This window comes from Epargyreus clarus, unplaced genomic scaffold (genome assembly GCF_041222505.1).
Source record: "Epargyreus clarus isolate Ecla_fem2 unplaced genomic scaffold, WU_Ecla_fem_2.2 ptg000007l, whole genome shotgun sequence".
Taxonomy (NCBI): Eukaryota; Metazoa; Arthropoda; class Insecta; order Lepidoptera; family Hesperiidae; genus Epargyreus; species Epargyreus clarus.
The window spans coordinates 9,856,371-9,868,847 of NW_027332215.1; the positions used below are offsets into that span (position 1 = coordinate 9,856,371).

Genomic DNA, 12,477 nt, shown 5'->3' on the forward strand with positions numbered 1-12,477 from the left:
CGTAGGAATTTGAAGTCTCGTGTATATTTAACGGATGCAAATGTAAGACGTTTAGTTTTACACTGTAGAATGTAATTACCCACGGGAACTGGGCGTGTGTTGATGACCGTGTCAATTGCTATCTAGGAGCTGACAAGGTGGGTATATTCTGAGAAGCTATGATATTGCCTGGACATCCGATAGGTTTGTACTTGCGTTCTTTGCAGAAATTCCTATTGATATCATATCTTTGTGAGTAAACATTATATGATCTAGTTTGCTTATTATAATACGAGCTTATGGAATGAAGTAATTTTAACTCGAAGCTTTTTATATATCACTTAGGCATTGAAAAAATAAACTTTTGTACTGGATAAACATTTTTGTAGATATCTTAACTTCTGAGGTAACTTTAACATCCAAATGGTAATACCACGCCTACTGGTAAATATTATTTTGGCTTTCTTTTGCATTTTCACCTAGACCTTACTAAAGAGTGATTATAGCTGCCTAGATCACCAGTATACACTGAAAGTATTAAAAGTACAAAGGTTTTAAGTACGACTTGTTTCTTCACGAAAATTTTGACCGCGTTTTATTTATTATCATGAGAGGGGCAGGCGCTGACATAAGGTTACTGAAAGTAAGTAAATGAAGCATTGCATTATATTATATAAATTAATCAATTAATTATTTGTTATGAAATAATGATAAGCACTCTAAAATTTATGGCAAATCGTTTTAAATAAACTAGCTACAGAATTCAACTATGAGCTAGGGACCAGTCCCTAGCTCATAGTTGAATTCTGAATTATTGAGTCTATTGAATCTACACATTAAGGTCCAGACCTTAATGTGTAGATTCAATAGACTCAATAAAAGTAAGTCATAAAATAAAATCCACGTAAGCGAAGACGCGAAATAAATTAGTAGGTAGGTACCTATATTATATAAAAGTAAATCACAAATACTTCAAGGCATCAGACTACAATGGCACCAAACTACGAAACTATATAGTGAATATTTCAAAACGAGATCGTTTTACATATGAATACTCGTCATTCTGGAACAATAGGAACGGGCGAATGTTTACTTAATTACGGCTTTTTATTATACTGTATTTAAAATCAGAAAAAGGCTAAGAAGCAATCGTTAAACGTCCAATACGAATAAAAAGTACGTTCGACGGTTGAAAGCAAACAGCAAAAATGACGAAGATTGTTCATGGCTCATTATTAACTTAAATGAATGGTGGTGGTTTTACTCTATTTGCAATACCGAGTTGCGTGTACCTTGACCATCGCCTCGCGGTGTAAAGGAAAACGCACTTAAGAAATTCTTAAATACGTAAAATTGTTGTTTGTACTTACGTAGGTATCTGAACAGGGCTGTTGTGTGGCGGATCTTGCGGTATCCGAATTATGGATATAATATGAGAGTTTCGCGTGCTTTAAGAATAGCTTAGAACGGGCCAAAGTATGTAAAATGGATGGCAATAGGTCTATAACTGTCGTAAGTATTTTCTATATACCTACATAACATATTAAGTATCGAGATGAGTCTCATAATGCGTCATGTATTAATAATCAGGCAAGGACATTTGTCCTTATTTAATTTATTTAAATTGACATAGGTCTTTAGATTTTTAGCATTTTTTCGGAAACACCAACGGTATTTATTTCACAGCTACCATGTAAGGACTAATATATTAAATATGGATAGATTATTATTTGATATTTTACGAAACTTCTTAGTAGTAGATCAGCTCTTAAACAATAACAAAAACATAGGGTCGGGGATCAAAAACATTTTAAAAGTAAGGTACTTACATTAAGTGATAATTATTTTTCATTTATTTATTTAACTAGGTATGTTGTTTATCGCTTCATGTTTGTCTGGTCGCAGTGCAACACCAGTAAAGCCTCAACACGACGCGCTCACGAAATATTAATCTGGAATCCGACACTCGCAACTAACGAGACCCGTATGACCTAAATAAAACCAACTTTGTCGCCTTTTGTTCCAGCTCGTTTATAAAATGAAATGTGTGTACATTCCGAAGCCGAAGATAAAGCTGCCGTTAATACTTAATTGAATTTTAAAACTTAACAAGCATCGATGACAACCTTAACCTTAATTTCAGTTTTTAGCAACGAGCTCACTCGTGAAGGTGGGTAAAGTTACTTCATATTAAATTTACCAAGAACAGATACAAGCAAACTTCGCAGCGATCTATTATGGCTTTACGAACGTCACGAAACAGTTGATTAGAACGTTGAGATAGGGAAAAGGCGAGGTAATCATGATGACAGTATAACATTCAGAATGGACTAGATTAAAACTAAAGTGGATTCTGTTAATGGTAAATTGGAAGCAGAAAACCAAACATAGAACAATGAGCCTAAAATTATTGTACCTAATCCAATAAATCGTTACAAAATAAACTAAGGTATCCTGGTAAATTGTGATGCACTAAATAATATATATCCAGACAGAATAATGAAAAGAATAATGTATGTTTTGACTCGTAAATAAGTTTTTACAGGGGTATATTTCGCTAAACATCATAACTTAACCCGTGTAATAAATTTTGCAAGAAACAATTCGGATGAACCGGTGTTGGGGCCAACATTCCCTCTATCTACATAACGTATCTAATGCCATTGCGCATGCCGTGTTTGATATAGAAATGGCGTCGTAATGCGATTCAATTTCGACCCTCCATACTGTACGTTTAGAAATCGTCCATGAATTTTATAATACACTAGCTATTTTGTAAGGAGCATGGAAAGGGGTTCGACCTTCGATGCAGAGTTGGCAAGCGTCTTATCTATAAGACGCTATATGCTAACTAAATCTCAATGGAACGTAAAGAGATGATATAGATGTTGATTGAGTCAATCCGAAATCCATATCCATCACACGATGACAACGTCGAATACATTTTATGTGGAATAGCAATGATTTATTTTGCTTCATTTTTTAAATTACAGTACTGACGCGAGCAGGCACTGATAACTATTTTTAGTGAATGACGATAATAAAGAATTGTGGAGCAATATTATTGAAGTTAAATTCTAAAGGGACTTCATGTTACTACTACCTGTTGTTACTTGCATTGCAACCTTAATAATGTATTTTAATAAATAACGTTGACGACACCATATCCATAGATGCGCCATCTAGTAAAAACTTAGCAGGTAAACAATATGGTGAGAAATTTCAAACTGTGATTTCTTTTTATTTATTTAAGTACAATAATATGCGGCATTCCAGCATTAAAATCAAAGCAGTGTAACTTATAAAGTGTGTCTGAACAAACAAACTTTTTATACATCGCAGGCACGTGAAGTCTCAATTCAATACAGGTCATCATGAAGGTAGCTAATGCCTTGTCGACTAATGAACCGACATCTGTACTGGCATTTACTTGGCATTATACGCTTATTGTTATAATCAACGAGCTGGCTGTCAGTAAGATACTGCCTGAGCTCATTAGCCAAAAATTGATGAGGCATCGTTTGCTAATAGGCAAACCTTTTTCAGGCACTAATCGAAAATCGATTGTGGCGGAAAATAATATAGGTAATCCATCCACCAGGTGTCATAGTTCGTATCGATCTGCGATGGTGTCTGGCTCTGAATAACTTTATAAAATAACATGAATAATGAGGGCTTTATTCATGTGGCGACTATTAAGCGGTGTTTAACACTTCGTGCGTTCTATCTAGATTTTTTTGTATGTATAATGCAATGTAGAATTTGGTTCATGTATTCTAAGTGTCCACGGTCGATTTCTGATATGACACTTGTTCTATATGTGATTGGTTAAAGGGTTTTATGGGCACTTTTTGACATAAAAACTTTAGTACCTATAAACTGCATGGAACATACTATCTGAATCAATAACAATATATATATAGGAATAAATCTGCTGTGCAGGGCAAGAAGAATTCCCTATTCAAAGTCTGCCGTGTAAAATATGACGATCATTAATAACAAAATATTCATTGGACAATTGAACTCGCTTCTTATTGTCTTGGCAAATAAATAGCAGACGTAAGGTGGTTGAAGGTAGCCTTGGCTTCTAACTTAAAACCTTTTTTTACTAACGACTAACCTTTAACAGATACGTCAAAGGTTCTTCATTCAGTGCCTTTATCTAATTGCAGTTTCTTTGTTATTTAAATAATTAATAGACAAATAGAGTCGAATAATTCCATTCGTAATTTCATTGCGATTGTTTCTAGAACGTAGGTAATAATCGATTCTTGGTTTGTACCTATTATTAGGAATTTAATTCATCGCAACCTTAACGAATAATTAGACGGATTACATTACTATTATATGCAAAGGTGCACATGTTGTAAATGTCAAAATAAGTTGCATAATTCTGATTTAGCATGTTTAATTAATTACCTAATAGATTCTGCGAAATAATAGTGAATGTTGGAAGGTTATTTGTGTTCCTGAATCGCCCTAAATAACCGCGTATTAATGAACAGTTTATTTGGAGAATAAATTGTGCCACCCGAGGTTTAGTGGAGCCGGGCTCTTAAAACGTACGACACAACGGTGCATAAACATTTACAGCCCATTCTTGTACTTAATTACTATTTAAATAAAAAACACACCATGAACGCAATGGGACCCGTACTTGGCGCAAATACGAAATTTCTGTTAAGTTTCTATACTTAATTTGAGGGTAGACGAAAAATAAAAGACCGTTTAACGACTCCGTTCCACCACATAAATAATACCGGTATGATAGGTACGAGTACATCTTTGCATGCAAATTATTAAGTTAATCCAGTATACTTAAAAAATATTGCCATAAATTATAATTTCGAAATGACCAATTATAAACTTATTTTAATTGCATTTTTTTGAACAGGGATGTTGTTTAAATCATTTTTAATAATCCAATTGTGATGATATTTAATTATCTTTTGTTTTATTCTATCGGCGCGTATTAAGATAGATATTAGATAGGCATCCGTTGAAAACGTAACGCAGTGAGTTAGTATTAATAATTTCGATAAAACATTCGATGAAGCATTGACTTAACGCTATTAAGCGTATAAATCCTCGGAAGTGAGGAAACGAACATGTGTGAATGGAGTAATAAGCTGGGCTTAGAAGCGGGAAGCGAGGTCGACGAAATAAGACGATTGACCGGCCGGAATGTAACGACATTAGGCAGCAGTTGGTCGGCGAGGTAGCGCTCGAAAATAAGAAATAATGAGGATAATCCTCGAGGGTAGAGCGCCCCTCCTCCACATGGTGTCATCTTATCGGGCAGATAGCAAAAGTGGATCGCGTAGCGCACGCACGCGGCCCCTGCCCGAATCATTCCATAATATTATCTTTATTAACGTCCTATACTTGCTTACTTCACCATTTTAATATGGCACACCGAACTCAATGGACAGATAATTCTAACGAGCCCAATATTAATACGACAGCCGTGAAATTTAATAAACTGTTATCGGATAGCAAATAACATCAATGTTAGATCTTATAGTTTATTAACGTACGTACTCAGAGATAGTACGACTCTTAAATAAATGATTATATTCAGTATTGTCGAGTTTTATACAAGTGTACTATATTATCATACAGTTTTAGTGCGAAATGAATTTTGTACTTGTATTATGTTTAACTATGTTAGTTGTCTATCCTTTGTCGGATCTTTTATGCATTAAATTCTTTCACTTATATATAACGAATGTTATCAATTTGTGCTATAACACCTGAAATCTAAAGAACTAAATTGTTATAGTGTTGCCCAAATGCAAGAACAAGACGAGACTTAGCCAGTCTTGGTCTTGGTCTTGCGCCAATACACCTGATCTTGGTCTTGATCTTGGTCTTGCGCTCCCAGTCTTGGTCTTGGTCTTGGTCTTGCAGCAAGAGTCTTGCAAGTCTTGCAATTACCTATTAGTCTATTACTATTTATTAAAGTTTACTTTAAATCTTAGAAAAACGTATTAGAATTGGAACATTGTGAGCTTGAATTAACATAGCCATAGTAAAGATCAAGCAGATTAATAAATAACTGAAGATTTGATAAGAAATTCGAAAAATCAACTGACCTATATGTCGTTTTCCATGGAAGTAACTGTTTCTTAATAAACATTTATGATTTATAAGCTTACATTTGCTAAAACATGTAAAAAAACAAATTAATTACAATAACTTGACTGTATTTTAAAGAACAATACTTATCTGTCTAGAAAGAGATTGAACCCTCAACTTATAAGAAATTTAATAAAAGAGTTTTACGATTTATCCTAACGAACCTATACACCGAACTGTTACACCTAACTACTCAGTGAAATAGCGCTAAGTCCTAGCTGCAAGACGCAAGAGTCTTGCAGGCTATGTCTTGTTCTTGCTCAAGTCTTGCACGGTCAGTCTTGGTCTTGGTCTTGCTAAAAATACGCGGTCTTGTTCTTGGTCTTGGTCTTGCAAAAACGCAAGAACAAGACCAAGACTGCAAGACCAAGACTGAATTTGGGCAACATTAAATTGTTACTAAAGATTATACCTCCGAAGAATGACCGTTTCGGTCGCATTATATCTGACATACTGTTTAAAACATTGTTAGTAGAGGTCATACATATGAAGACTGACCGTTTTAGTTACATTACATCTGACATAATTTCCAACCGTCGTCAATCTATACGATCTTTCATCTGAATAAACGGTGCAAAAATTCTTCAATTAATTGGTGGTAAATTAAACATCTTCGCCGTGCACAGCGCGGCGTCTTTACGTAAACCTGGTGTCATACCTCAAATAGCATCTGTTTACTTAGGCCCTAATTATGTCCAGGTTATCAATTATACCGCATATGCATACCCGTCGTAGTGTACAAAACCTGTAATTAATAAGGATCGGACAGGAAAATTATCTTTGAACGCGGTTTGTGAAATTATGTAGAATTAGATGTGAGTACAGAAAACGTAAAGCGTTCTAAGTTATGCTTGATTAATTGCACGGGTTAATTGTTGATTGAACAGTAACAGTGACGATAGTTGTACGAAAATAAATACAAAGTTGTATTTGAATAAGATGTATAATTTAATATAATTACGGTACAATATTTAGTGATGATAAACGTAGTTTATGTTTTATTGCATACTATATTTTATTTAAAATTATTGCTAACAGTGTTGCAATACGAACAATTAAATTATTATAAACGATGCTACTGTATACGAATCTGCTTTTTGTTTTGGAAAACGAAAAGAGCAATTAGCAACAATTATAAGAATTAATATTAATTAAGTTATCTCGAGTTTACTTAGTAGCATTTATCTCGAATACTTTTAAGTTGTGTTACTTAATTGTTCGACTTAAAACGGTATTAATTCGTTCTCAATTCAGACACATATTTTTTTATATATTTTATTTATCGTTATTTCTTATTATAAATTATATTAAGTAGGTAAGCGTCTTATTTTATATTTCACTAAAGTAATATTTTATGCAATACTATATTATGTAAACTAGGGAAATCTGCGATTTCAAAATGATAAATAAAAACTTGAATACAGAAGCCTAGAGCACATCCAGCCAAAAAAACAGTTACTTTAAATTATTGGTTTCAACATGTCATTTAATGTAACAGGTATAAATTAATAATTAAAAATATATTTCAATTAATCTCTAAACGTCAATAATATTATGATGATATCTGTCTTTGTTCTGGTCTTACGAAATTTAGCAGCAACTAAAACATCGCTTAATATTTATATTGTTATTTTACACTAATACCAAAACAGTAACGAGATAAATATTTTTTTGCTATTAATTAATTAATTATTAAAAACATTATAAAAATCACACATAAGAATTTAGCGTTTATGCTATATTTTGGTGCTTTAGGTCATAGGTGATCAAGCCTTTATTAAACATTTTTTTAAATATTAAAACATTATTTAACTAGTTAAATAAGAATATAATAATTTTAGCATGATAAAGTAGAACTCATTTATTTTACTATTTATGGCACTTGTTTAAATACGTTATTTAATTCCTTCCATCTATATTATTGAGGCAGCAGCTGCGTCAGTAATGCTCTACTCGTACTTACATTTTCTACTCTAGAGGGCAGAATCAGGAATCTTTAGAACATACCAGTACCTACCCTTAGTATCAGGTTTTAAGTTTTTATAAAAAATACTGTTTTTGTATTTGTTTATGTATTAGCCCATACATTTCCAATCAGCGCGCGTAGCGGACTGTATTAGAACTCATTGGAAATATATGGGAAATACGTAAACAAATACAAAAACAGTATTTTTTGTAAAAACTCATACTAAGGGTACATAAACGAAGAAGTAATGGAACGACGATGATACATTTTAATTATGTACTCGTTTAATATAAAAACATCAGACTACGTTCGCTCATGAGCGGTCGTATGTAGTTTCGTAGAATATGTAGAGTCGCATGTGCGAGACTCGACACCTCTCAAACTCTAAACGCCTGTTTTACTCAATAATTCTATATATATTTTAAACTTAGATATTTATCTACATATGACTATAAATTTAGGCTAACTAGGTAATAATTTCTAAAATATTTATTTTTATATACAATAAATGTAGTTTCGTTAGTGTTTGTGTTTTGTGCGCTATCTATATAAATCAATTATTAAGTATCTAGTTTAAACTTACAAAATAAATAAATATTATATACAACGTTAAAAACGATGTTGATCTAAGTTATTCACACATTTATTTTACATTATTTATATATGCTTTGTCATAATACGTGACTCTATATAGAGTTATAACAATTTGATTACAAGGTGAACGGATTTAATATTGTAAACGCATGTAATAAAATATTTAATATGCTCCATCCGCTTCAGAAGTTCAATTTCGTTTTAATATTGTATTACATTATATTTTAAACTATGTTAAGCAATCGATAGGGCAATTCTAAACTACTTTTTTCGCATTAAATATTTCAATTGATGTTATTTAATATAGTGGATATATACTATATATAAATATACAAATTTTGTAGCAATAATACTTAAATGGGTTTAAGTACTTATATATAGGTTATGTAGGAAAATGTGGATTTTTCTTGCAACTTACATCGAAGTCACAATTTAATTTCGGTATACCTATTGCACATTATCCGTCTAACACTACCAAGGTAACTAATTAACTAATTATTATTCGTATGTTAGATCATAATGCGCTACCGATTAAGTGACTTTATGAAGAAAATAAAATATAACATTTTTGGCAAAATACAAACACATTAACTGTAAGCTTGATATATTTAAGCCAAGCAACTTTTATTGAAATTCTATTTTTACTACAGACTGACTCAAAACAAAAATAAAAAGAATACATAAATAGCATTTCCTGCGCATAAAAGGAAAATAAACGTAAGAAATTTTCCACTTCACGAAAATAGAAAATTGGTGAAGTTGGAGAAGTGGGCGGGAGTGGCGTCAACAAATGTTTCCTCAGATTCGCTACACTCGGGAACAAAACGGATAGGTTTGTGTAATTCTAGATATTTCTGGATATTTCCAACGAAGTAATTAAAATTTAATTTAATTTTAGAAGCTTCCGCGCATGGGTAATATATTTCGTTTCGGTTTGTATCGGAGGTACCTACGGTGTACACAGCCACCTGATAATATGTGTTAATTTCCTTTCAGGGTATCTAAAACCGACCCAACAAAATTGTCCTATCTCGGACCGATTTCAGTTTTGATCAATATTTTCCTCAGAACTAAATTGGAACGACGTATAGCCTAGCGTAGCTTATCTCCTTAACAGCTGTAGATCAAAATAGAAGTGAAGATCTGCTGAAATAAAAAATAGCATTGATACTTCGGTACTAAAATTCATCTTAATACTTCTGTTAATACTTCTTCTTCTGTTAATAATTTTAACGTTAATTATTATTATTGATAATTTTAATTCTCGGAACCTACTTACAGGATTTTTACCGAATATTACGTAATAGATACTGAAGAAACTTCGACTACATCCATTCTGTATAATTCAACGTACTCAACATTCAATTTCTATACACTACCGCGCTATAACTACGAGAGTTACACGTAATTTAATATACGTAATGTTTAACTTCGACATGACTTTATGAAGTGAGAGCGAGCTGTGAGACAGGACGTTAACCCACTTTACACATTTAGTTGTCATTGTCAACTCATTTGTTTGCGAAAATGTGCTGTAAAAACATGTCAGCGTATTTCGTGGAAACGACGAAATATAGATATATAGGTTAGAAAAAATATTAGGTGCTTTAACGGAAATCTACACATCTGAAAGTTCTTTTAAAAAGTTCTGAAAAGTACGTGACCTCTACAAAATTGCTCTCGGCCTGATAGACTATGCTTAGATAAGACTGGCCTAAACCACTCACAGTGTGAGAGATCCCAGCATCGGGATAGTGATGTGCAAATGAGTCTAGTACTAAATAAGTTGTCACTGCGAATATTTTTAACACCAGAGGTCGGTTACAAGTTGCTAAATCTAAGAACTATGTTTGAGACGCTTCAAAATTCTTTTACCCCCATTCAAAACAGTATAAAAATCTTAACAAAACAGTAAAGAAATCTTAACTGCTGTTGTGAAACAGGAATAGTAGAGCGTTTGCCATCGGAGTCTCTATATTTAATAAAATTATTACTTACAATAATCATAAATCTCTACCTTCTTAGTAAAATAATTATATCATTCCGTATTTCGATACGTGACTCTATTTTTATGTAGCACTATTTCTATTAATGCGAACAAGTCTCTACTTTTAATCCATTTGAAAGGTTAAATTACAATTTCGATACATATCCAATAATTGAATTCTGCATACAATGCCACATTTAAATTATAATTAAACCACATTATTCAGAACTTGGTTTTGATTACATTTTCACAATCTGTTTTTGAAATACAAAATTACCACGATGTTTAATTAATATAATTCTTATCGCAAAGATTTATTTTATTAAACTCTTGCTTCTATTATCGATAGTATATTTATTTTATCGAAATTATTTCTTCGTAAAATATCGATAAGAGTTAAGAAAACGGTAGCCAAATTAAATCTGCTATGATTCTAGTTCCATATGTATTGTTCACAAATTAAAAAAAAATAAGTTGATGTACTGCCACAAATCAAAAAGTATCTAATATTTACGTGACATCAAGTTGTAATTAGGGCGGATTTTTATCATAAGAATAATACCTATACCTAGAATATTTATATTTAACTCCATAATACTTATAATCTATATGAATGAGTCTTATTTATAGTAGCATTCTCGTTAGCTATAACATGATGTTCTTGATTACATTTGTATGCGGCTAATCGAATACGCTTCCGATTGTTTATGCTTCCTTCACAGTCACTCCGGCATACGTATTGTGAATAGGGATGTTTGGAGACCTACACATCGTGCATTATATTTATTGTTAATTTAGCGCTCGGGTGGAACTTATACGAAACAAATATAAATATTAAAAGTGTACGTAAATTTATTTTAAAATACTAATTTATTATAAGAGTTCAAAAAACGTTTTTGTATTTTAAATTTACTTAAAACGAATTAAAAATTCCGTATTGAATGGTAATGAATTAACTATGATTCCCGTTGAAATTAAAATAACGCTACCGGCAGAAAAAAATATGACATGCTAAAATTATCTTTACAAAGTGTCGGAGTTGTTCGTAATCTTTTATTTTTTCTGAATAGATAACCACGTAAGCATCAATGTGCGCGCGTTAGTAGGACACAAAAATTACAGCAATAAAATTTTAACGTTATTGGAGTTAATTCGATCGCACTGCAAAAAATTTTGGGAAATATTTTTTAAGAGCATCATTATCGAAAACGATTCACAAAATACGAAGCGTAGCGAGTATTTACCTGGTTAGGAGGCGATCCTCGGAAGGCGAACTGAGAGGTCATTTTCACTTTGAAACTTGCCGGCGAACTTGAATAATCACGTAAGTCAGCGTCACTGTCCCACACACTTCACAGTTTCATGTTTTGGCGCGGCACTGGTCCGGGCGAGTCGGGTGCATCCCGGGCGGCGGGCTGGGTGCAGCGATCGATCGCGAAGTCGGAGCCGGCGGAGCGTGTCGTGGCGGAGCGGCCGCGTGGTGCAGCGGGCGCGTGGTCGCGCGCGCGGCGGCAGTGGGTAATGCGGTAGCTGCCCGCCAGGTGATAGTAATTGGCGCCGCCGTCCCTCTCTCTCGCCGCCGTCCCTGTCGGCGCGCACACGCACAGTCGCGGCTGTGTGCGTGCTCGGGCTCGCACACCGCTCCTTCTTTTCACGCTCGCGTCGCCGTTTGACCCCGCGCCGCAGCCGACGCTCTCGATTTTTGCGGTGCGGTGGGTGGCGCCCGCCAGGGGGCGGCCCCGCTCGGTGGGGGGACCGGAGGTGGGGGTAGATGCACTCCTTTCTTTTTTAAAAGCTTCTCTTTCTTTTCTCG

At 33.8% G+C, this 12,477-nt stretch overlaps 1 protein-coding gene across 2 annotated transcripts in view; it reads right to left on the bottom strand.

Annotated features, from left to right (window-relative positions):
- The window catches only part of mirr (iroquois-class homeodomain protein mirror), a 63,743-nt gene extending 51,580 nt beyond the window's left edge, over positions 1-12,163 (bottom strand). Inside the window, exon 1 of one of the 2 annotated variants that reach the window (XM_073074536.1) lies at positions 11,909-12,163. In XM_073074536.1, coding sequence (XP_072930637.1) covers positions 11,909-11,950 — 42 coding nt within the window. In that variant the 5' untranslated portion in view covers positions 11,951-12,163. The remainder of the gene's footprint in view (positions 1-11,908) is intronic. The other variant, XM_073074537.1, reaches the window with a different exon arrangement.
- Between the last annotated feature and the right edge of the window lie 314 nt (positions 12,164-12,477).